The sequence below is a fragment of the Bos mutus genome, chromosome 23 (genome assembly GCF_027580195.1).
Source record: "Bos mutus isolate GX-2022 chromosome 23, NWIPB_WYAK_1.1, whole genome shotgun sequence".
Classification (NCBI taxonomy): domain Eukaryota; kingdom Metazoa; phylum Chordata; class Mammalia; order Artiodactyla; family Bovidae; genus Bos; species Bos mutus.
This window is the reverse complement of record NC_091639.1, coordinates 29,797,963-29,823,726: the sequence shown is the minus strand read 5'-3', so window position 1 is coordinate 29,823,726 and position 25,764 is coordinate 29,797,963. Positions and strand designations below refer to the sequence as shown.

The 25,764-nt window shown below is 44.3% G+C and overlaps 1 protein-coding gene across 6 annotated transcripts in view; it reads right to left on the bottom strand.

Annotated features, from left to right (window-relative positions):
* Window positions 1-25,764, bottom strand: part of ADGRF5 (adhesion G protein-coupled receptor F5) — a 112,735-nt gene that overhangs the window by 28,952 nt on the left and 58,019 nt on the right. For 4 of the 6 annotated variants that reach the window (XM_070361023.1, XM_070361025.1, XM_070361022.1 and 1 more), the window contains exons 3-9: window positions 21,128-21,182; window positions 10,775-10,945; window positions 8,334-8,510; window positions 8,095-8,204; window positions 5,468-5,526; window positions 4,078-4,223; window positions 881-1,102 (exon numbers count right to left, since the gene is read on the bottom strand). In XM_070361023.1, coding sequence (XP_070217124.1) covers window positions 881-1,102; window positions 4,078-4,223; window positions 5,468-5,526; window positions 8,095-8,204; window positions 8,334-8,510; window positions 10,775-10,945; window positions 21,128-21,182 — 940 coding nt within the window. The remainder of the gene's footprint in view (window positions 1-880; window positions 1,103-4,077; window positions 4,224-5,467; window positions 5,527-8,094; window positions 8,205-8,333; window positions 8,511-10,774; window positions 10,946-21,127; window positions 21,183-25,764) is intronic. The other 2 variants (XM_070361024.1, XM_070361027.1) reach the window with 1 other exon arrangement.

Here is a 25,764-nt window from a genome sequence, read left to right as displayed (position 1 = left end):
CATCATTTTCAAAAGCATATGAGACTTCTTATAAGCAACCCTAAAGGAATATTCAGGAGGTACTGAAGGTTGAGGGAGATATTTCTAATGCCACGAGGTGAGGAGTAGAGAGATGTTCTAAGGAAAAGGCAGAAATCTGAGTCCTTTTTGGTAAGGAAAAAAAGTGTGGGGATGCTTCAGAGGTACAAAGAGAAGATGGGAAACCCATGGATCATTTTGGCATCCTATTTAACTCTGTGGCAAAGTCAGAGTCAACAAACACCTGATAGAATCCATGTGTCTGCAGTCCAGTTTCTCTTTGAGAGAAAATGAGATGCCTCTGTTGACATCTGGATTGCAGTGATGCTATTAAATTTTAGAATGTCAGGTATAAGAGTTATGCTTCTGTGGTCGCTGGGGAGGAACAGGTGGGAGGGATTCCAACAGAGAAGAAGAAAACCTGGGGAGAGCAGTGATGAATATGTTCACTACCTTGATCACGGTGATATTTGCACAGGTGTATCCACATGCCAAAACTTATTAAACTATATGTGCAAAATTATATGTGTAAGTTATAATTTAAATTATAAATGTAAGCATACTAACTTTACATATGTACAGTTTATTCCATGTCACTTCTACCTCAACAAAGCTCTTCTCACATTTTTTAAAAATGTTAAAAAAAAAATAAACCTGCTTTTTGTCTTAGGTTCCAGCTCATAAGCTTTGGTAAATGTGGAAAATTCTATCTGTCTCCCCAGGCTAAATTTGCTTGGCTCATTCACCATGGGATTAATTTTCAGTTGTGAACATTTGAGCTTCTTTTTGAAGAGGAAAAGTCTGTCTACACACACTACTACAGTTTGATTCTTTCTTAGCCCTTCATTCCATGGCAACCCACCCATGGAACCCCGAGTGATGTTGTGGATAATAAGGCGCGACACGGAGGTCATGTTGTTGAGCACAGAGGTGTAGATGGAGACTTCAGTGCTGTTCTGGATGTCGAGGCCCGTTTCCGCCTGCGTCCAGGACACATTGGTGGAAAAAACTTCATTCTCACACATCAGCGTTACTGTATCTCCTTCAAAAATGATTTCTGGTGTGATGGAGAATTTCGTTTCATCTGGAAACCCAAACAAAAGCTATTAGGATCCCAAAGCAAATGAATGGAATTAATGATACTCCCCAATGCCACCACCACAGGTGTTCTCAAGATGTGTCCGTGGTGATGAATAATGCATCGTGTTCCCCACACTCCTTCCCTGGACAGCTGGGACCTGAGGGCCCCGGAGTGACTGAGCCAGCTATTAGGGACGCGGTTTCTAGCTTGGGATCTTTGCACACTTAAGAGTTGTCAATGATGCTAATGGGGATCCCAAATCTATTTTCAGTGTTTCAAATAATCTGTCACAGATACAAACAACAGACTTGTGGTTGCCAAGGGGAAGGAGAATAGGGGAGGGATGGATTGGTAGGTTGGGATTAGCAGATACAAACTATTATATATAGGTTGGCTAAACAGCAAGATTTTATCGTACAGCACAGGGAACTGTAAACCACAGTCAAGAAGAATATGGAAAAGAACATACAAATATAAATATAGATAATTGAACCACTTTGCTGTACAGCAGAAATTAACACAGCATTGTAAATCAACTATACTTCAATAAAATTTATACAATAAAAATGCAAAAAAAATTCTAATAGTCTGGTAGAAAATTGCACATTTGCTTATGAAAAAGTCACACCAACTAACTTAAACATCAAGTTCCTTTGCCCCTGATTTGAGAAATATCAACTGTTTGTTACTGATAATTGGTACCTCAAGCTGACTGAAAGCTCTGTCTCGTGCCTTTGATAAATTAAAAGTGGAAAAACCAATTAATTTTTTACAATAAAGTGTGCTTGGGAAATAAGACATTTTTTAAAGACTTAACACCTATGGGCCTATAAAAGTGGCAGCTTTATAGACACACAGATCTGAATTTGAATTCCGGTTCTGAGCCAGGCATAGCTGTGTGGCACTGGGGAGCTTGCTGAGTATCTCTGAACCTTGGCTTCCTTGTCTGGAAAATAGGAGCAGTGAGAGCTATCTTGGGGGGTGACTTGGAGGGATAGTAGCTATTCTTATTGGTTTCACAGTAAACTTCTTGAGAAAAGTGGCATTAAGTCATTTCACAGACATAAATAAAAACAGTATTCTCTATTTTGGGGTTTTTCTGGCTTATATAATATACAGGTTTTCCCTCTAAGCTGAGGTATAGTATTCATGAATTCCATGTATTGAGAAAATCTAAGGCGCTGAGGAATAAGGTTCTGGGAGGCATCTTTTGGATGGTTCTTTAGGCTCAGGCCACACCCTGTTCTTACTGTAAAGTGAAAGTGAAAGTCAGTCAGTCATGTCCGACTGTTTGCAACCTCATGGACTATACAGTCCATGGAATTCTCCAGGGCAGAATACTGGAGTGGGTAGCCTTTCCCTTCTCCAGGGGATCTTCCCAACCCAGGGATCGAACCCAGGCCTCCCGCATTGCAGGCAGATTCTTAACCAGCTTAGCCACAAGGGAAGCCTGTTCATAGTGTAAATATGGGACTAAAATACCATAGAATTAATTTGGGGTGCTATGTTCAAAATATCCAGGTATCTAAATATCTCTTGCCACATTTTTCAGGCTCCTGAGTAAAATAAGATTTCAGAGCATCACATTCAACTATTCAGAAGCAAAGCCTCCTGTGCACATTTCATGTAGTGACCTGAGGCATGCAAAATGATGTTACTTACCATGTGGCCTTGAGCAAGTCATTTACCCTGAGGGTGATTTGCTCTCAATTTGTCCCACCCTCTCCTTCCTGAATGATAGGATGTCTAAAAATATTAGCAGTGAATGTAAAGAGGTAGAGTATGAATCCATTGTCAGGATGGTCTCACTCCTCCTGAGAAGAGGTGACTTTCCTTCCCCTGTGCCTGCAACAGCCCGTTCAGTGCCGTCCCCATGGTGGGCTGTGTTGTTCCAAAGAGGAGTCCCCTTCAGTCGTGAACCGTGGGCCTGAGTTACACACAACAGCTGCCAGTCATCGCTTGCATCACATCTCTGCTCAGACTCCCCTTGCTTTCCCCCAGGCAACAACAGAGCCACCCACCTAATTACACACAGAGCCCAACTCTATACCCCATTTGGAAAATGAGGGAGAGCATGTAAAATGCCAGGACTCTTGCCACTGCTGTATGTGATCCAAAGCAGTGGTTCTCAAATCTCCCCTGCAGCAGAATCACCTGGAGGGCTTGCCAAAATACAGGTTGGCCCAGGTTGGTCTGGGGTGACTTCCAGAATTTGCTTTTCTAACAAGTTCCCAGATGCTGCTGGAGGGGCCACACTTTTGAGAACTACTGCTCCAAAGTAACAATGGACCCCTGGTCAATATCAGTGCATCTCATAAATACCCGCCCCCCATCACAATGTTAGTTCTACTTCTGGGGAGGTTTTGGGCCTGTCAACCCTAATATTCATTGGAAGAACTGATGCTAAAGCTGAAGCTCCAATACTTTGGCTACCTGATGCGAAGAGTCAGCTCATTGGAAAAGACCCTGATGATGGGAAAGATTGAGGGCAGAAGGAGAAGTGGGAGACAGAGGATGTGATGGTTGGATGGTATCACTGACTCAATGGACATGAGTTTGAGCAAGCTCTGGGAGATAGTGAAGGATGGGAAAGCCTGGTGTGCTATAGTCCATGGGGTCACAAAGAGTCAGACATGACTGAGTGACTGAACAGCAACAACCATCGCAATGTTAGTTCTCCTTTTTGAATGTTTTGAGTCTGTTAATTAAAAAAAAAAAAATCCATAGACCCAGATGGCTCTGTGGCCCTGTAAAATCTCTCCCTGCTGGGACCCTCCACGCCTGCCGCCACCCAAAGGAGGTGCCAAAGTGGCCGATGGTGGGGAGAAGGCACAAAACCTGTATGCCAGGAACTGGAGAGTTTCTCTCCACAGAGGAAGTCGTCATGTGACTTCTCAGGCTTACACATCATGATAAATACTGTTACCATATCTAAGTAGAATGTACTCATAGGAAGGATGCAGCAATCGTCTACTTACTGCTGTAAGTAACCTGATAGGAACTGCTCTCCATCTTGTAGGTCTGATTGAGGTTCTGTGTGACTTTCTCGTTCGCTTTACGCATTAACGCAGGTGATGCTGTTGTTGTTGTTGTGATTTCGTACGTCACAACCACACTTCCAGGCCTGGATGGAGACCACTCAGTTCAGTAAAAGCAGTAAGTGACCTGGAAGAGTCTAGATCCTTATGGTTTGTTTGCATAAGAAAGCAAAATGGCAGGAAGAGCCTGGGGACCTTTTTCTTTGAGGGTTCACTGAAATCCACTTATTTCTAAGCTCTAGTTAAAAGCCTGAGGCAGGGTTCAAACACTCAAATGTCTGCAGACAGGTAACATAAATGGCCAGAATAGCCAGATGGGGTGGAGTGAATTGAATCCCACAAGTAGTCCACGGGTATTAAGTACAAGGTAGAGACTGTTGTCACACAGTCATGCTGACCCAGGGTTACCAGCTATGCTGAATATCCAGTGAAGTCAGAATCCTCAATGCTTCTGGAAACATTCTTAATTTTTCAATTGGCAAGTGACTTTTTGAAACACTGGGCAAACATACTCAGGGCTGTCAGGGCACCTAACTCCACGGGGAGGCATTACACGGTGTTGTACAACATTATAGCCATGTCTGACTGGCTAATTTTCTAAAGTAAAGGCATATTTGGGACTTTCCTGGTGTCCAGTGGCTGAGACTCTGTGCTCCCAATGCAGGGGGCCTGGATTTGCTCCCTGGTCAGGGAACTAGATCCCACATGCTGCAACTAAAGATTCCATGTGTGGCGACTAAGACCTGGCACAGCCAAATAAATAAATGTTAAAAAATAAAATAAAATAAGGGCATCATTGCATGACATTATTTCATTTTTGTATTTCTGACCTTCTAGATGCCACATCTTTGTTTGCATAATTCATGCATGCATAGAATAACACAAATCTTTTTCTCACATTCCCCCTAGATAGGTACATCTCTAAGGAGTGAACTACTGTTCATTATTTCCTTCCCCTTTAAGCCCCGGAAATCTGGCTTTGTCTTCACCTCTATCAAACTGTTCCCATTGGGCATCCCAGATGGTGCTCCTCTAACAGGCTTTTGCTTTTTCATTAACCTTTTGGTATCTGCCAATGGAAGCGTGCATGTATGCTAAGTCGCTTCAGTCGTGTCCGACTCTTTGCGACCCTATGAATGGTAGCCTGCCAGGCTACTTTGTCCGTGGGATTCTCCAGGTGAGAATACTGGAGTGAGTTGCCAAGCCCTCCTCCAGAGGATTTTCCCACCCAGGGATCAAACCCATGTCGCCTGCGGCTCCTGCCTTGCAGGCAGATTCTTTACCACTGAGCCCGCCATTGGATAAAATTACCCTGTTATAGCATTCTTACCTGAACCCTGTCACCGTCACCAATTTGAAGCCTGGTAAAATACTGTAACCCTTCCAGAACTGGAAAATAAAGCAAGACGAGTACCATTAATCAAGGTCCACTGAAAGATATGTCAAATGATTTGAAAGAGTAAAAATTGTGTATTTCTTATCGTGTGTGCATGCTCAGTCACTTCTGATGTGTCCAGGCAAGCATACTGGAGTGGGTTGCCACGCCCTCCTTCAGGAGATCTTCCCATCCCAGGGATTGAACACGTGTCTCCTGTGTCTAATACATTGAAGGTGGATTTTTTACCCACTGAGCCACCAAAGAAGCCCATATTACTTATCTTCTTGGGTAAAATGCTCTCTGTATATTTTGTTAAGTGGCTGAACAAGCACTAGCTTTGTCAGATCTTTGGAGAAGTAATTCCTATTTACCTGGGTCATTCTGGGTTCTCCAGGAAGCAAACGCCAGAGTAAATGTGCAAAAATATTGACTTAGGGAGGCTCCCTGGTGGCTCAGTAGTAATCCACCTGCCAGTTCAGGAGACACGGATTCAATCCCTGGTCTGGGAAGATTCCACATACCTCAGGGAAACCAAGCCCGAGACCCACAACTACTGAGCTGACATGCTGCAAGTACTGAAGCCCACTTGCCCTAGAGTCTCTGCTCTGGAACAAGAGAAGCCACTGCAATTAGAAGCCCACGCATCACCAGGAAGAGCAGCCCCACTCACTGAAACTAGAGCAAGCTCACACAGCAGTGAAGACCCAGCACAGCCATAAACAAGTTAAATTAAAAAAAAAAAAAGACTTAGGAAATGCCTAGAGGAAAGCAATGAGGAGGCATCAGAGAAGGCAGACAGAGCCATCAGACCCGAGCGCAACTGAACAGGAGGGGAGGTGAGATGAAATCATCTAGACTGAGCCTAGAAGCACAGTGCAGCCTTCAAAGGAGTCAGGCATTTGTTAGACAGATCTGCCCTGCTCATTCACTGGTAGTGGGCAGCAGTTGGGACCCACGGTCAATTTACATTTCCTGCAGTTGGAAATCTACCAGGTGTCTTCTTGTGACCAATACAGTGCCTGATTCCTCACTAAACATATCACAGTTTTGGTTGAGCCAATGTGGTTTTTACTGATGTTTTTAACTCCACTTTGTTTCCCTGAATTCCAACTCTGCAGGAGATTCAATTTGAATCAAGTTACATTTACAGGGTAGATTACACCTGCAAAGTGCTGTGTTAGGGAGCTGGATGGGCGGGATCAAACAATTAATATGTTACTATCTTTTTTCCTCAAAAGTATACAATGTCGTGTGATATGTGTAGTGTGACTTGCGTGCATGAGGAGGAGTCTCATGCTGTGCAGAACTATTATATGCCTGATATGCAAATCGGATATCCAAGAACTCTCCTGTATCAGCATTGCATCATGGCACCGATTACAAATATTAACCCCTACTTGACTAGGGTAAGCGGGAGGCTGCTCCTGGTTTGAGCAGGCGGTTGGCTGCCTGGAGAGTTAAGGGGAGTCATTACATCTACCTATAGCAATTTGTCCCACACCAGTTGAGAAGCTCTATTCCAAGTGAGTTGATTCAACCAAAGTATTTAGGTTTAGATGAATTAATCCAATGTAAAGCACTTAGAACAGTGTTTGGCACACATTTTACATTGAGGGAATACTCTTTAATTTAACATGAGCAGATTTTCACATGCATACATACTTTTTCGTATTCTTTTCTATTATGGTTGATCACAGGATACTGAATATAGTTCCCTATGCTATCCATTTATGTATAATCCATTTTATGGGATTAAAACGAAACTGAAACTAGAGACATCCCCCAAAAAACTATCCCATTTTTTATCCATTCTATGTATAACAGTTTACATCTGCTGACCCCAAACTCCCAGTCCTTTCCTCCACTCCCCTTTGATAGCAAGTCTGTGCTCTGGATCTGCGAGTCTGTTTCTGGTATGTGGAATCTGAAGTATGACACAGATGAATCTATCTACATGAGTAAATTTAAATCTGTCTTAAGTGTGAATGTTTAAGGACCTCTAGTATTGAGTGGTGTGGAATCCTCTATGTCAGACTTAACTGTTCTACACAAAAGATGTTAGGGGTTTCATCAGTGTGGAGTGTAAAGATGAATAGAAATGCACCATCTGATACTTCTAGACCAAGGTTTTGGACCTTTGAACAGGTTTTAGTGAGTTAATGCCACCAAATTTTATCTGAATCAATTCTATTCTGGGAAGAATTTCTACCTATATGTCAAGATGATGTCAAAGATGGTAGATCAAGATGATGTCAAGGCCAAGATGGTGTCAAAATGCTCAAGATGATGCCAAAAGTCAAGATGAAGCCAAAGAGGTCAAAATGATGTCAAAGGTCAAGATAATGTCATGGGTCAAGATGATATCAGGTCAAGATGACATCAGGTCAAGATGTCAAAACATCCTCTGAACACAGTATGATTCGAGCAGTTCTTAAATCATCATCCCAGAGGTATAGAAATAATTTCAACATAAACTTCATGAATTCTGACAGATTCAAGCAAACAACCCACTGTAAATGCAATAGATTCAGCTCAGCTCAGAGTTTGTTAGTGAAGAAACGCCTGGAACCATAACCCACCGCTGTTTCCAGGTCAGTCTTGTAGGACTTATAGAGGGCAGAGGAAGAGTTCTTGAGGTCTTCTTGAAAGCCCACATTGAGTCTGACCGACATTCTCAGGATAATATCTGCTGAGAACACAGGGCCATATTTTTAAAATCCCATGTTAGCATTGAGTACACACAGGACAGAGAAACATTTTCTTGAGTTGATATCAAATGGGCACTCAACAAACAAACATTCAATGACCAGTTACTTACCTCCCTGGAGCTGGCAAAAAGGTCCCTTGGGAGGCAGTCCCTTAAGGCAACTGCAGTGATGCCCTGCAGAGGAACCATCATGTCCCTGACAAGTGAGATTGTGGAGGCAACTTTCCTGAGGCCACTCATAGCCTGTCTCACAGGAGCACCAGATTTCATTTCCAGTAGGCCTGCAGACTGTCATCAACCAGAACAGTGAGGAGAAAAAAGGTGTAATTTATAGATTACAAGTTCTTATGCTTGTAGGAAATCCTAACGCCACTCCATATTGCCCTTCTGGGAAGTTCAGTGGCTTTGCATGAGGTTCTCGTAATTCCCATACATATCACCTTTTGTGAGGCATGGCCATCTAAAAGAAGGCAATGCTAACTATCCCAGCCACTGCCTACAATGATAAGATGGTAAACAGATTCTCAGACTTTGAGTATATGGCAGCCAACCTCTAAGATAGCCCCAGCCATCCTTGCCTCTGGGTACTCACACCCTGTTATAGATTCCTGCTGGCTCAGTGCTAAAGAATCCACCTGCCAATGCAGGAGACACAGGTTCAACCCCTGAGTTGGGAAGATTCCCTAGAGAAGGAAAAGGTTACCCACTCTAGTATTCTTACCTGAGAAATCCCATGGGCAGAGGAGCCTGGGGGGCTATAGTCCATGGGGTTGCAGAAGAGTTGGACATGACTTAGTGACTAAGCAGCAACAATAACTCATATTATACTAGGATTGTTCTGGATGACCAACAGAATCCAGCAGAAGTGGTGCTATATCACTTCTGAGGTTGGGTTATAGAAGACAATGTGGATTCCCTCTTGGTTACATGTGCTCTCTCTCTCTCTCTCTCTCTCTCTCTCCCTCTGATCACTTGGTCTGGGGGAAGCCAGCTGCATTGATGAGGACATGTCACAGAGAGGCCTACATGATTAGGAACTGAGGTCTCCAGCCAATAGCTATGGAGGAGCTGAGGATCTACCAGCAACCATGTGTGTGAGCGTGGAAGCAGGTTTTCCAGCCCCAGTTGAGCCTTCAGATGACTGCAACTCAGGCTAATGGCTTGACTACAGCCTCACAAGAGACCCTGAGCCAGAGACATCCAGCTAAACTCTTCCTGGATTTCTGGCCTTCAGAAACTGTGTAACATGATAAATGTTTGTTGCTTCTGTTTGTTTGCTTTGGCTGCACCATGTGGCTTATGGGATCTTAGTTTCCCAACCAGGGATCAAATCCAGGCTCTTGGCAGTGAAAACACAGAGTCCTAACCACTGGACTGCCAGGGAATCCTAAGTTTGTTGTTTTAAGATGCTAAGTTTTGGAGAAGCAATAGATAACAAATATAGAATATAATTCTAAACTTGTGCCTTTTATATTCAAGCCAGATGTGAACAGCCCAAGCAGACCCTAATCCCATTGAAAACTGACATTGAAAAATGCTCTGAAGACTTTGAAGTTATATCTAAAACTGGACTAACACCATATTCCTGGGAATTCTGCAGGTGGGCATCTAGGCAAAGGCCCACAGGATGACTTTCCAAAGCAAAGTCATCAAAGAACTGTTGCTGAAATAGAAGGGACACCCAGGCCCCCCGGAATCCCTGGACACCGCTGCTGTCCTGTGCGCCAGTAGTAGGAGAGGGTGAAGCAGAAACAGGGAAGTCAAGGCTGCTAGTGAGTGTGGTGGGCACTGGTAATTCGAAGGAAACCAACGAGACCCTTTTGGTCAAAAATCTCTCTCTTACTGACCTGAAATCCCACTGCTAAAGCCTTTTTGGTTGTTTTGTTTTGTTGGTGCTGTTTTCATTTGCTTGTTTTTGAGATAGATGTAGGGGTGGGATTTGAATAACTTTGGACTCCCACGTGAAAAATGAATGTGCCTTAAGGATGGCAAAAGTGACCATCCCCAGACCATCTACCACATTCCAGGTATTGTTTAGTATTTGACACACATTGTCCAGCCTTAAAAATACTCTGTTTTGTGTACTAGGATTTAAAATGCCTTTCAGATAACTGATAAGAACCTACTGAATAGCACAAGGAACTCTATTCAATACTCTTTCGTGATCTATGTGGGAGAAGAATCTAAAAATGAATAGATACATGTGTATATATAACTGATTCACTTTGTTGTATGGTGGGAACTAACACAATATTGCAAATCAACCATACTTCAATAAAAAATTAATTAGAAATACCTTTCTTGAAAGGATCATAACATAAGCTGTTGGAAGAGAGGAAGGGGGAGACATAGAAAAGGGGGGAGGAAATTTGGGATGCTAAGATATGAATATTGGGTCAGTAAGTCTCCTCACCCACCCATCCATTGCCTCCTGTCTGAGGTTCACTCTTCCCAGGCTGCTCCCCTCCACACCCCACATTCCCAAGCAGCCCAGAGTAGTTTCTTCTGATTAGTTCAATCCTCCTCTTTCAAGCAATAGGCCTTTTACTCACCTGTTGACACCTCGATGCTCAAAATGTCAGTAGCTAGGTCAGTGTCATTCCCTTGAATTGGAAAACTGAGGTTGTTCAAATAAGCTTTAATAGGTTCCAGGAAGGAGGCATTTTCAAAACTGATCTCAACATCGACGGTGAACTCTTGAGCTGCAGGGCTGCTTATGGCAACTGGAAAGAAAGCAGACAAAGGCTGTGAGCACATACCATGTGGGGAGGAGAGAGAACACACTGACATTTTAGAACTTAAAGCCAATGAAACTTAGGAGTTTAGGATGAGCATATACACACTACTATGTATAAAGTAGATAACCAACAAGGACTCTACCATATAGCACGGGGAACTCTACTCAATACTCTGTAATAACATATAGGGGGAAAGAGTCTGAAAAAGAATGGATATATGTATATGTATAACTGAATCACTCTGCTGTACACCTGAAATTAACACAACACTGAAGGTCAACTATACACCAACATAAAACATTTTTAAAAAGCCAATGATGGAGACACGTGGATGCCTTTAAGAACTCATCACCCTTTAAGAATTTCTAATAAACATTTTTATTTTACGTTTGTTTACTGAGAAAGAGAAGTTTGTTTACTGATCACCACCAAGTCCTCCCTTCATGGGCTTCCTCTCTATGATTTTGCTATTTAGAGGAGAAATGAAATAGATCTAACTGGTATCAGCACCGTGGTCTCCAGGCATTTGAGAGCTTCACAGACCAAGATGAGAACTTGTCCGTCCTCTCCATTCTCATAACCCCTCTTTGATGTCCAAGGCTGTGTGAGAACAGACTCTAATGAGACAAGAATAGAAGCAGGGAGACCCAGCAGGGGAACTTGGCAACTGTCTAGACAATCAAAGCCAGAGTCCTGACTCACCAGAATGAGTCAGTACATTTCTGACATCGCTCAACGGTCATGCACGTGTTTTGAGAGCTCAAGGATGCATGGTTTGAAGACCTCTGGAAAAAGCCACTAGTTAATTCCCTTTGTTCTTAGCCTGTGCACGCACTGTGGACTCTTTGTTCTCACTCTGTATCTCCCTTGTCCAGAACATGATAGACACTCAACAAAAGCAAAATTGGCAAATTGGAAAGTAAAATAAAAGAGACCTTCAGCAATTCATTGTTTTTCCAAATTGTCTCCAAACTGGTTGCCTGGACGGCATTCTAGATGCGTCTGCTTCCCACACCAGGCAAGCCAGACAATAGATCTACCGGAAGGTGCCTTCGTGGTTTCCACTATTGCATCACATCTGGAACACTGGCTGTAAGCTTCTTAGGGGCAGAAACTGCTTCTTTCACTTCTCATGGCCTTACCCACTCCATCTGGCATGGAGCCCAGCACGTAATAAATTCATGTCCAGTAGATTCTTGTTAAACCTGTGACTTCTGAGTTGAGTTTCAGATTCACCTTTTTGTCATAGACAGAACCTGTGGTTCACTCTTGGCTGAAATACATAACTGGAACAGAAGCCATGGGCTTGGTTGGTAGCTAATGCAGAGCCTTTAGAGAATAGGAGAATCTTTTTATACAGATGCCTTGAGAAGACAAGTTGTGGCTTATTTTATTTTGCTGGCCAAGTAAGGAAAAGATTAATGAATACTTGTAAAATTTTTCCTTTTAAAATATAAGTAAAATCTGCAAAATGTAAAATCTGAAGTATGATATATCATATATATGACTATATATATTTAAAATGATAATATATATGATATATAAAATGATAATATATAAATATACATGATATGTTATATATAAATCTAAAACCTTAACATTAAAATTCTATATCTGTTTTCTAAAAGGGCAAAGAATGTCTCTCATAATATTGTAAGATTTGTTTTAAATATTCCAAGGATTATTTATGTGCAAACCTAAAATGAAATACATTTACTATGGGAAACTCCAACTGATAAATGTTTATTGCAGAAAATGGTAGTATTTGTCCACTTAGAGGTGTAAACTCTGTTTTTCTAGGAGTTTGGTTTTACTTATCAACCTTGTTGAGAATTATTTCTTTTTGGCATTCATCAACTTGCTATAACTAACTCAACCCTTTAAAAATGTCTGTGCACATTTTCTTAAAATTACAAATGCCTCTTAAGCTGTTTCTTCCATATAAACATGTATTTACAAGTAGAACACAGTGACTTTTAAAACCTAGAATGGAATCTCAGTCTGTCATGATACTACGGCATATCTTGAAGTTTCCTGTTTTCTTTCTGATTTGCAAATGATTCTATGATGAAAAGCAAGCTTCCTGGAAGGACTGCTAGTCTTCTCCTGAGCGATCCTAACCTGTATGTTGTCTGCTAGGAACATTTGCCATGGTGGCTGCATGATATTTGCAAGGTCTGTTTGAGAGCACATTCTTTTCCTGAAAGGTAATGCAGCCATGTTTATGCTTTCCAGAGGATTCAGAAGCTCCAGGATCCTCTTTGCTGTGGTCAGTCTACTCCCCTCCCATGAATGAATGTAAACAGGATTTCCTGGACAGTAGCTGCTTTTCTGATAAGTGAGGTCAGTAACAATCCCACATCACCCACTTCATCACCTGCATCTTTGCCTCCCAGGGTCTGATCCCAGCATGATTTCAGTGCCTGCCTAAAGGCAGTTAGTGTAATTCATCCCTGAGCCCACCTTTCTCTACATGCTCAGAGAACAAGCATGTACTTGAAAAGCACATGGTAATTCCTGGACGTCATCATTCCCCACTGAAACCAAGGTAGTTCTTCTGCTGAAGCTGAGCCAAAAGCCTAAAATACTACTAAGAGGGGACTTTCCTGATGGTCAAGTGGTTAAGAATCTGCCTTGCAATGCAGAGGATGGGGGTTCGATTCCTGGTCTGGGAACTAAGATCCCACATGCCACAGAGTAACCAAGCCTGTGCCACAGTTAGAGAGTCTGTGTGCCACCAAGAAAGATCCTACATGACTCAAGAAGATCCCATGTGCCACAACTAAGACTCGACACAGACAAATAAATAAATATTTAAATACATAAATATGAAAATAAACGAATAATAAAATAGCTCTCTGAAAGTATATTCCAATGAGGACTGTTCCTGTGACTCTAGTGAGTTATAGTCTATGGCATCTGTGTCCGTTTTCTTTTTTGCCTTGCTGAGCAGCATATAGGATCTTAGTTCCCTGAACAGAGATTGAACCCATGCCCCCTGCAGTGGGAGCACGATGTTTTAACCACTGGACTGCCAGGGAAGTCCCTGTGCAAGTAATCACTAAAGCACCAGCCTCTGAAACCCTCTTCTCCTCATCCATGTTTTATGTTCTTGACAACTTCTAAGGGAGTTTCAGAATAACCCTCAGCCTGAGCAGTGATTCTCCAGAGACTAAGGATGGGGAAATTTTAATAGAGAAATGTCTTCTTGAAAATGGTCAGTTCTTCAAACAGGCTCAAGAACTCAGGCATAGTAACTCAGAAAGCTGTGTACAGGCTGGTCCTTGAGAATCATCTATTCCAGTGGTCCCCACCCCTGGCTGATGATCACCACAGGTAGGGAATTCTACACACAAATACTTTGGAGCCTCAACTCAGGTGAGTCAAGGTAGAATCTTTATCAGTTAGGTCCAGAAATCTGTAGCCTGGGCTGAAGAAGATGCCCGTCCTGATTTGGGTCATTTCTCCCCGTATAGAGTATCATGGTGCCATGGGCAAACAGAACACAGAAACACCACTGGGCCTCCAGCCCCTGTAATGCCCCAGGGAGAGTACCTGAATTTAAGGGACAAAGCCCAGATGCTCAGGATCAGCATGACTGCAGAGGGTGGGGTCAGGGGGCATGCTTTGGGGTCGAAAGACCACTCTCTGTCCTCTTTGCCTCCTCCAAACCTAAGGGCTTCCGAGCTTGGGACAGCGAAGCTGGTGGTCCTGCCAAGGCTACAAGGGACCCAGAAGGAACACGACCATGCCTCCACACTAAGTGTACATTTTAGATGCCCTTCTGTGCTCCTCGCCTGCCTCCGGGCCACCTGATTCCAGACAGTTCAGTGTGTTTTGTCTTGAGCTCCTTCATCCTGGTATTGTTTGTCTGAATTCTCATGGACTCACGGATACCCCAGTGGAAGGCAGATCATCAGTGTCACAGATGCAGGCCTCTCATTGGCCCTGGAAAGCACAAACCAGCCAGGATTTCCCCTCTCCTTTCCCATAAATCACTGCCCGCCACACAGCACTTATCTTAAAGAGACATTTCTGGAAGGCTGGCCACAAACTGTGACACACAGTTCTGGGTCTTAATCACAGCTGTTTAAGCCAATGATGCGATTTTCGCCTGACCACTTCACTGGGAATTATGGCTCCTTCAGAAGTCAGAGACTAAGTCAATGCATATATCAATTTCCCACCTGCAATAGAACGAGCCTGCTGACTTTGCCCAGGAAAAATGGGTTCACTCTGGTTTTCTCTTGACCAACAGGGACCACGTCTTTTTATTATGGAAGATTTGGCTCTCTGGTTTCTCCCCCTTAGTCCTGTAGCAGGTAAATATTAAAAGCTACCTGTTCTGCTTGTTTCCTAACATGGTCTAGTAGGTAGCAGTCTGGCAGCATCGTCTGGCTCTACTAAAGCATTGTCAGTGGAGAATCAAAGATCCTGGTTCTCCCTTTAGCCTTTAGAAAGGTTTGTTCACACAGGGGAAAACTGCCAGAACCCCAGGGGCAGTTGCGGATGGGTGGGGTGGGGGGCGGTGGGCAGCACTATGGCTTAAAACATTGGGCTGTGCGGTCTAAAGAAAAGAGTCAATTCTGGTCGCTTGTTATACACCCGAATAATCAAAGTCAGCACCATATACAGTGGTATAGTGCCCCTTACTCAATAAAGCTGCTCTGAGAATCACAGCTACATAACCTTCCTCTAAATATGCTAGCGAGATCTCAGTTTCCTCCTGCAATATATGCACAAGAAGAAGCCCCAGACCACCATCAGTCTCCTGGAATTCCCTCTGCCTGGAGCTCCCTCCTCCCTCCCTTCTTCCGTCCCATATTTGCTCCTTCTTCCAGGCCTCAACCTGGTCACTCTTTGAGCCCACGGGTGCTCACTGACCCGAGGACTCACAGAATCAAGGCATTGTGAAGTTGTTTGAGTATTTTAAGGATCATTTTGGATAACCACTCTTCAGATGCCCTCTATAAACATTCCTGTCAAGTACTTATTAGATTGGCTTGAATACTTCGCATGACATCAAACTTGCCTTGGTGTAAGTGGTCCAGCCCATCATTAGTCAGTTCTGTTAGTAACTTACATCTAGTTCAGACCTATTTCTCTGTAGCTGCTACTACTTCCTTGGCAGTAGCTTTGCCTTTTGCAGACTCCCATTGTGTGATGACTCTGCTTTCCATATTATAAACTTTATACCCTATCCTCATAACCAGATTAAAAGTTGACAGCAGGCAGGCAGTGAGTTTTATGTTCTTGGTGCCCAAAAGGCATTCGATAAATACATACTAAATACATGTTGGAGAGAATTTTTTGCTAAAAAAACAAAACAAGCCATGGCGTGGAATCTCACAGGCAAGAGCCAGAAACACAAGTTGAAAACTATGACTTGTAACTATGAACTTGGACTTGGAGCCAGGGCTGAGATAAATGTCCTCTTACCTGGGAGGCTACTGAACTCTGTGAGCCAAGTTTTGGTTGTTTATAAACAGAGCACTATTTTCTCTGCTCAATTGTTGCTAAGGAGCTGAGGTATGAAGACCCCTAACAAACAGCCTGGCATATAGTAGCCACTTTGAAACAGCGTGTAGAAATAATAATACTGATCATAATGAGGATTATCATTTATGCACATGTCTGCTGGCAGGTCAACAAAACCTCTGATTCTATTCTAACCAGGTCTCCCTTTTGAGCTAGGGAAGCAAACAAACAGGCAGAGCACACCAGTGCTGCTTTCTCCTTACTCTGCCACCACCACTGCCGGCTCAAAGCCCGAAACGCCACAAGTTATCATACGGAAGAGAGTGCCAGGAGAACCTGCAAATCTCTTCCCCAGCCTGGAGAAGGCACTGCATTTCCTGAACCCAGATCAAAAAGAGCCAGCCACACCTGGACTGCAGATCTGCAGAAAGTTCAGGATTTCCAGGCTGGCAGCTGGCAACCCAACCTGGTAGGAACCTCGCTCTCCCTGAACAGGCACGAAGACAGAAGCGCCTCCAGCTCGGGGTCAGGACATCCTGGGGCTCCCTTTCTCCCAGTGTCTTCTCCCACCAGCCGTTTCTTCTGAAGCCAAAGAAGAACCAATGTGGACTCTTCAGTCTAGGACCCGAGACACGTTCCCAGTTAACCTCAAAAATCTGGCTTGGGGAACTTGACAGCTGATGTGGAGGATACATTTGTATTATTTCCAACCAACAAGAAACTTTTTTTTAGCAAATACTTTTAAGTCAGGCCATCCAGGCACTTTAGTTATTTGTTTGTTTTTGGCTGCATGTGGGATCTTAGTTCCCAACCGGGGATGGAACCCACGCTGCCACAGTGGAAGCATGAAGCCCTAACCACGAGGCCCCCAGGGAAGTCCCAAGAAACTTCTGCTTTCAATCCGCATAAAGACTAAGTTTCCAGCTGACTGGCATGTTTCCAAAATAAGATTTTCATTCCAGCTCCGGCTTCTGCTTATTGCCTCCACCTTCCCAGTTACCCAGGTCTGTGTATTCCCTGTTACCCCTATGTCAAGCCTGTCCCCAGGTCCTTTGGACTCATTTCTCAAAATGTCTTTCACAAGTGTTCCCTTTGTCCCTTTCCTAGGTCATTCCAGAGACCTGGCCCATGATGGTCAGCACTGCTGAGCATCCTCACTGGTCTCCCAGCGCTGACTTCACCTAATTCCTTCAGCCATAACCATCTGGCAAATTTTCACTTCCGATGGCTTCCACCAGTTCTCTCTCTGCGAGCCTCTCAGCTGGTATGGAATCCACGTCCTGGTTGAACTGAGGCAGAATTCTGAATACTCTGACCAGTGCTTTTTTTTCTCTGCTCCCCAAGAACCACTCTGCTCTAACAGGAAGTATTCTGCTATTCTTGTCTCTGGCCTCTGGGTTTTTGTTCAGGCTTCTTTTCCTTAACAGAGTTTTGAAAGAATTTTCCTAAAATGATAATATCATGGCATCCATCCTTCTGCTTTCAGGAGTTATATGAAATCTTCTCTGCACCAAGTATAGTTTGGGCTCTTTCAGACACAACATTTTTATTAAAAGTCAGTTACATTTGTTTTAATTAAAGAAACATTAAAACAAACAAAACAAGTACTCTCTAGATAATGTTATTAATATTGAACAATATGTACTAAATATTATTTAATTCTCTCAACTCCTGTATAGTAATAATATATCTGGAGATTTGTATGTGGGTTTCCAAGGTGGCGCAGTTGGTAAAGAATCTGCCTGACAATGCAAGAGACACAAGAGATGCAATTTCATTTCTGGGTCGGGAAGATCCCCTGGAGTAGGAAAAGTAACCTGCTCCAGTATTCCTGCCTGGGAAATTCCATGGAGAGAGGAGCCTGGTGGGCTACAGTCCATGGGATTGCAAAGAGTTGGACACGATTGGATGACAAAGCATGCATACGCACATATTTGTATGTATGTATCTATATGTGGGTTTGGGTATGTGTGATAGATTTTTGACACATAATAGGTGATGGAGGAAGAAGTCTATAGCTCAGAAGAAATATGAGTATTGATCCTCTCTTGAAAGGTGATTTCTATCTCAAAACTTAAAGCTCTAAATATTTGTTCCAGTGCCTCAAAAGAAAATTCCTTTTAAGAATTCTTTCTCTTGAAACCTCTGTTTGCCTCTGTTGGTATTAAGCCTCCAGAACACAGACATTCCTGTGTGGCCTTTGTTGGATTTAACATTCCTGTTGCTTTCCTAGTTTTCCGGGGGTGTGATGCTCTTAACTGCAGCTTACATCCTGAGTATCTGTGACCTAGTGCCTGGGACTTTCCATGATCCGTTCTTGCTTCAGTGATTTGTAAAAGTACCAAAGCCAAACCATCTGTTGTAGGTGATGAGCTGAGTCATTAACACTTCCAAAATGACTCCAGAGGCCCAAGAGGACACAGGACCACATATTTAAAGAAACAGAAAACATGTTCTCCTGGTGATTTATCATTGCCGTGATCATTTTTAATGAAAGCGTGTCTGGAAAAACTGGGGAATGTCAAATTCCTAGACGTGGAAGTGGTTTCCTCCCTGACGGCTGATCTCTCAGGCTGTCACCAAGGGTCACAAATAGTTGGGAAGTGCAGGAAGATGTTACTTTTCCAGCTGTGGGGTCACCAACCATCCCTGAGGAAGCTGGCAGGGACTGGAGCTGGGACTTAACACAAGTGGTTTGATTTCAGGAAGAGAAGTCTTTCAAAATATTTGACTGGGGACCTCGTTGGCCCTGTTGCTGTCACGGGGACGGGAGGGTTCAAGGGGCTGTCGGGGATGGAGTAGAGATGATGGTACTTGTTTTAAAGCACAGGAAGTGCAGTCTGCGCTGTGGACCAGTGGTCCCCACCCTTTTGGGCACCAGGGATTGGTTTCTTGGAAGACAAGTTTTCCATGGACTAGGGTGGGGGGGGTGGGGGTTGGTTTTGGAATGATTTATTGTGCACTTGACTTCCCTGATGGCTCAGATGGTAAAGAATCTGTGTGCAAAGCAGGAAACCTGGGTTCGCTCTGGGTTGGGAAGATCCTCTGGAGAAGGGAATGGCAGCCCACTCCAATCTTCATGCCTGGAGAATCCCATGGACAGAGGAGCCTGGGTGTCTACAGTCCATGGGGTCGCAAAGAGTTGGACACCACTGAACAACTAACACTTTCACTTTTTTCTTGATTTCTATTATTGTTACATCAGCTCCACCTCAGATCATCAGGCATTAGATCCTGGAGGCTGGAGACCCCTGCTGTGGATCACTTCAGGGAACGCAAGGAGGAGGGTGAGTGAGAATCCCATAGGGGTATAAAACCAGGCTAAAACAGAAAAGAAAGGGAAGGAAGGGAAGGGAAGGAGAGAAGAACAACAGTATAAACTTTCAGTGAGCATTTTGATAGTTTATCAACAATGTGATCGAATTCTCATTTCAGGCACTGGGTAAGAGTCGGATCTGGTTATGGCCTGTGAAGGGTCCACCAGATACCTCTATCCTGCGCTCTGGGCAAGCTTGCTCTCCCTGTCAGCCTAATGTCTCTTTCCTACCGCAAGACTGAAAAGAACAAGTCATGATTTAACCCTAGTGCTACAAGTTAAGAAGTTTCTAGATGGTTGGTCTAGCCGCAAAGCCAGCAGACTCTTAGCGAAAAGGGACACAGCCTCTGAATTCACACAAGTGGCTATGACAGAGACACGCCCTCTCTTTATTTGTTCACTGGTCTGTTGAGACATTGGGCTACTGGCCAGGCTACAGAGAGGAAGAGGGTTCAAGGGGGCTCATGTCCCCTGTGAGTGGCAAACAGGAAGCTAAAGAATTGCAGTGCTTTGGGATAGATGTTGGGCCATGAGGATGTGTCACGGATAATGGGAACCCAGGAAAACAGCCCCTCCCTGTCTGGGGAAATTGATGGAAGAGCTTCTAAGACACGAATCCATGTGAATTGATTCCCCAGAGAAGCAAAGGGGTTATGGTGGGTGGGATGCTGACTCTGTGACTCTCGCAGATACAGAGATATGTGAGAGGATGATCGGATTTATGCAGGGAAATAACAGCATCCAGTTGATGCTATAGCAAGATTGTTGTGATGGAAGGAGGATCTGGTCCTTGGAAAATGTAGCCTCCAGACAGACCCACCTGCCCCAGGTCTCACATGGGAGAGGGGACACTGAGGCTCATCATGCAGGTGTTCACAGCTCTCACCTGCCCCCGACCCTCCAAAAGGCAGAGCCCTGTTTTTCCCAGACCTCTTCTTTGGAATTTAGTGAGGAAATTGGAATGGGAAACAGAGGACTTGGGTCTAGTGGTTAAATTGATCCCTGAGACTAAGTGAGGAGTGAAAGGAGCCAAGATTAAAAGAAAAAGGAAAAAGAAAAGAGGCAATGCTGCTGGGTTGAGAGGAGAGAAGTGGCTTTTTGGTGGTGGTACAGGGCTGCTGGGGGAAGGGCCATGGGGTAATCTTCAGGGTCTGAGGAGTGGTGATGGGACAGGACACTTGGATGGAGGGTATTGATAAGATCCCTTTAATATCATTTGACAGAGAATGGAGCGCCTTCGCAGTTACTTCTAGAAATTGAACCCTGAGGCGCTTGGAGACCGAATCATGTAGATACCAGTGTTTCAAAAAGTTACAACACGTGCTGTTTGATGGGACTTACTAGAAAAGACAGTCAAGGAAATGTTTACATACCAGCTCGTTTTTGTCTTACTGGATCCTCCTCCATTAGTTCATGTTCATGGAGAAGCTGAAAGAACATTTTAAAAATAGTCAGTGAGTGTTATCAATGTCTTTTCATGATGGTTTTCTGCTCACAGGCCCGGGAATGTTCAAGCTGAGCGTAGGGCTGCTGGCTCTGGGTCAATACCTCATGCCCTGTGAATGGCGGGCCACCAGCAATGGGACGGTAGGGAAGATGCAATGGATTGGCCTCTGGGATATGACCTTGGCATTGACTTTTTATAGACCAGTCACTAGATCCAGAAGCGGAAGAAATCAGCCTATCTGAGTCTCAGAGTTCCTGCAGCTTGAGGCCTGTCAAGAAGTATAAATTATGCTGTTCTCCATTGCACTGGGGCTTGAATCCTGAGTCATTCGGGCGGCATTTCAGACGAGTCTCACGACCTCTCCTCTGCACTCACTCAGCCTGTCCCCACCCCAGTATTTCTGTGGCCTTGGGACTATTTAGGTTATGCATGTTTAGAAATTATTTTCTCCTTCTCTAGCCCTTTTACTCCTAGATGGTCTTATGGTTGCTTTCTGGGGCAAGGCCTTTGAGACCCAGCTCTAGAGCCAGACTGCTAGGGTACAGAGCTGTGCCCCTTACTCGCCTGCGACTTTGAGGAAGTTACTTAGTCTCTTTGAGCCTCAGTTTTCTTTTCTGTAAAATGGAATAATAGTGCCGACCTCATAGAATTGTTACGAGAATCAAGCCAACTGCAATGTGGAATATACTAAGCTCTTAAAAGCATTAGTTATATCATATAGTATGATAGTTAAGATTTAAGTACTCTGCAGACATTGATTCAAATCCTAGCTCTTCCATAAAATGGCTGTGTGACCGTGAGCAAGTTACTTAACCTTTCTGTGCCTCAGCACTCACCTGTAGTATACAGATACAAATAGCTTGCCTCCTGAGGTTGTTGTGAGGAGCAAATGATTAATCAATATAGAACACTAGAATAGCTTTAGTGACATAGTAAGTGCTATTCTGGGGCACGGCATCACACTGTTCTGGGGGCACCATTCACACAGAACACCCCTGCCCCCCCGACTGCATAAACCACTTGCTTCATCTCCATAAAGCTCATCTACTGTCAACACGTGGCTTCTTTAAGAACTGACATTGATTGGCTTTGCTGCTGGGCTCACTGCCAGCTCCGAAGCTTATAACCTCACCTTGACCTGATATATCAATAACCTCAGATATGCAGATGACACCACCCTTATGGCACAAAGTGAAGAGGAACTCAAAAGCCTCTTGATGAAAGTGAAAGTGGAGAGTGAAAAAGTTGGCTTAAAGCTCAACATTCAGAAAACGAAGATCATGGCATCCGGTCCCACCACTTCATGGGAAATAGATGGGGAAACAGTGGAAACAGTGTCAGACTTTATTTTTCTGGGCTCCAAAATCACTACAGATGGTGACTGCAGCCATGAAATTAAAAGACACTTACTCCTTGGAAGGAAAATTATGACTAACCTAGATAGCATATTCAAAAGCAGAGACGTTACTTTGCCAACAAAGGTTCGTCTAGTAAAGGCTATGGTTTTTCCTGTGGTCATGTATGGATGTGAGAATTGGACTGTGAAGAAGGCTGAGCGCCGAAGAATCGATGCTTTTGATGTGGTGTTGGAGAAGACTCTTGAGAGTCCCTAGGACTGCAAGGAGATCCAACCAATCCATTCTGAAGGAGATCAGCCCTGGGATTTCTTTGGAAGGAATGATACTAAAGCTGAAACTCCAATACTTTGGCCACCTCATGTGAAGAGTTGACTCATTGGAAAAGATTCTGATGCTGGGAGGGATTGGGGGCAGGAGGAGAAGGGGATGACAGAGGATGAGATGGCTGGAGGGCATCACTGACTCGATGGACGTGAGTCTGAGTGAACTCCGGGAGTTGGTAAGGGACAGGGAGGCCTGGCGTGCTGTGATTCATGGGGTCGCAAAGAGTCGGACACGACTGAGCAACTGATCTGATCTGATCTGACCTGATATGGGGCTCCTAGCTCATCCCTGCCTCCAAGTGAGTTTTCCTACAATGAGTTTCCCATCCCAAACTTCTTTTAAGTCTCAGTAGAGGAGCCAGATAACCCCCGCCCTCCAGGGTGTGTAGTTTACCTTGAACTCCCTCCCCTCACCCCCGCCGCCCCCTTACCAGAGAGCACCACCTGAGACAGAGCTTGTTTTGCCCTCCGTGGTCTCTGCCATTTTTTTCTAGTTATCTCCCATCTTAACGATATCAAGAAGAATGGTTCCGAAAACGTCTTCAACACCCGGTGCCAGGCACTGTTAAGTGTTTGGTGTGTGCTTGTTTATTTTATCCTCATGACAATCTAAGGTGTAGATACTGTTATCATCTGCATTTCACAGATGAGAAAACACAGGCGCGGAGAGGTCAAATAACTTGCCTAAGGTCACATGGCCTTGAAATGGCAGAATCGGTACTCAAACCCAGCTAACCTTCCTCCTAAGTCTGCACTTATCCACACAGGCACAGCAGCATCTTGCCAGGCGATATCCTGGGAAAGCACGGGGAAACTGGGTTCCTCTCGGTGACCCCGTCTCTCTTAACCAGTACTTTGTCTCTTTCTCTATTGCCTCTTCCACCCCTGCCTTCTTTTCAGCGACTAGTATTAATGTCCACAGGAAATGAGAAGGGACCTGAGAGTCCGCAAATGTTCTTGAAGAAGTGAACAGAGGAATGATGACTGATGTTTGGAATGTGCAAGCTCAGGTGCTGCCTCCTTTGCCGTGAGGTTATCTCAGCTCTACCGAGATGTGAACGGACCAAGAAATAACAAAGTTGATGTATAGGGCTGGTTCCTGCCCGACTTGCCCGGGAGTCTGCTCTGGCGCTGAGCCTGGGCAGAAAGAAAAGTTCTTTGGCTGTCTTCCTGCCTCCATCCTCCCTGGGATTCGGGGGAGGTAGGGGGAGCCACCAGGAAGCTTTCTCTGTTCACTGTTTGTGGGCTTGCTGCAGGGGGACTCAGCCCAGGAGAAGGTGACTACCAGAGGTCACCTTTGGGAAGCAGGCCAAGGTTTCATTTCCTCCATTTTCCAGGGGTCGCTAGAGAATTAATGACTTGCCACTGGCAACTGTGGGTTAAAATCAAGGTACATTTCAGTCCTCTCTTGTAGAGCACTTCTAATCTTCATGAGCGTGAGAGTCCTCTCCCTTCCCTCCCCCAATCAGATTTAGCAGGTCTCAAATAGGGTAAAGAAAACTGCTTTTTTAACCGGTGCATCCCTGGACAGGAGGCCAGTTTTTTAGAACCTCTGCTCTTTAACTACTTCTTGAATCTTCATGGTGATTATCTGAAACTTTCATGGAACACCTCTATTAAGTACTGCTTCCACATAGCTATCACCTACTGGCTCCGCTGTTCAGTGAGGAATAACTTTTTATTTCTCACAACTTTTTATGAGAATAACTGACTTTTGATTTTAAACCCTGTAATCATTGAGTTGCTTGCTTTTTGGAAGGAAAGCTATGACAAACCTAGACAGTGTATTAAAAAGCAAAGATATCACTTTGCTGACAAAGGTCCGTACAGTCAAAGCTATGATCTTTCCAGTAGTCATGTATAGATGTGAGAGTTGAACAATAAAGAAGGCTGAGTGCCAAAAAATTGATGCTTTTGAATTGTGGTACTGGAGAAGATTCTTGAGAGTCCCTTGGACAACAATGAGATCAAACCAGTCAATCCTAAAGGAAATCAATCCTGAATATTCATTGGAAGGACTGATGCTGAAGCTGAAACTCCAATACTTTGGCCGCCTGTTGGCCAAAGAGCCAACTCACTGGAAAAGACCCTGAGGCTGGGAAAGTTTGAAGGCAAAAGGAGAAGAGGGCAGCAGAGGATGAGATGGTTGGATAGCATCATCGATTCAATGGACAAACTCCAGGAGACAGTGGGGGACAGGGAGGCCTGACGTGCTGCAGTCCATGGGGTTGCAAAAAGCCAGACACGACTTAGTGACTGAACAACAATCATTGGGAAAAGACGGAGGGAAAACATCTAAAAGCACTGAAGCCTCTGAGCTGTTGTTCACTGGTGATGCGGGTGGGGGCAAAGACCCTCAGCCACCCAGATTTGACTAAGCACCGAGAGTTAGACTGCCAGGTCATGGGGCCTGGATTTCAAGAAGGCAGGTGTTGGAGTCACACCAAGAACTGATCCCTCTGCCTTTTCTTCTCTCTAACTGGAAAAGTCATTCATTCATTCCAAGCCTCGGTTTCTCACATTTTGAAAAACAAGGAATGTGAAAAACGTGATGCATCTCTGGCAGTGCTGACAGCCCATGTGCCCATCTGGCCTGGGCTCACTGGGGGACAGTCTTGCCTGCCTGAGTCTCATGTCACCCCAGTTCGGGGAACTATGAGGCTGCACACAGATCCTGCCAGGGTCTCTTAATGCTGAGTACTATTTCAGACAAAAACCAGAGCCTCTGCCTGTCCATGGAAAGGTACTCAGATGCGTATGGGAGGACAATGACCAGCTCTGCCCAGAAGGGATTTCCTGTTTGCCAAGCTTCAGTCAGAAGATACAAGGTCACCGATTCCAGGAAATGCCCCACTTGTTGAACTTTACAAGTAATGGGAGGG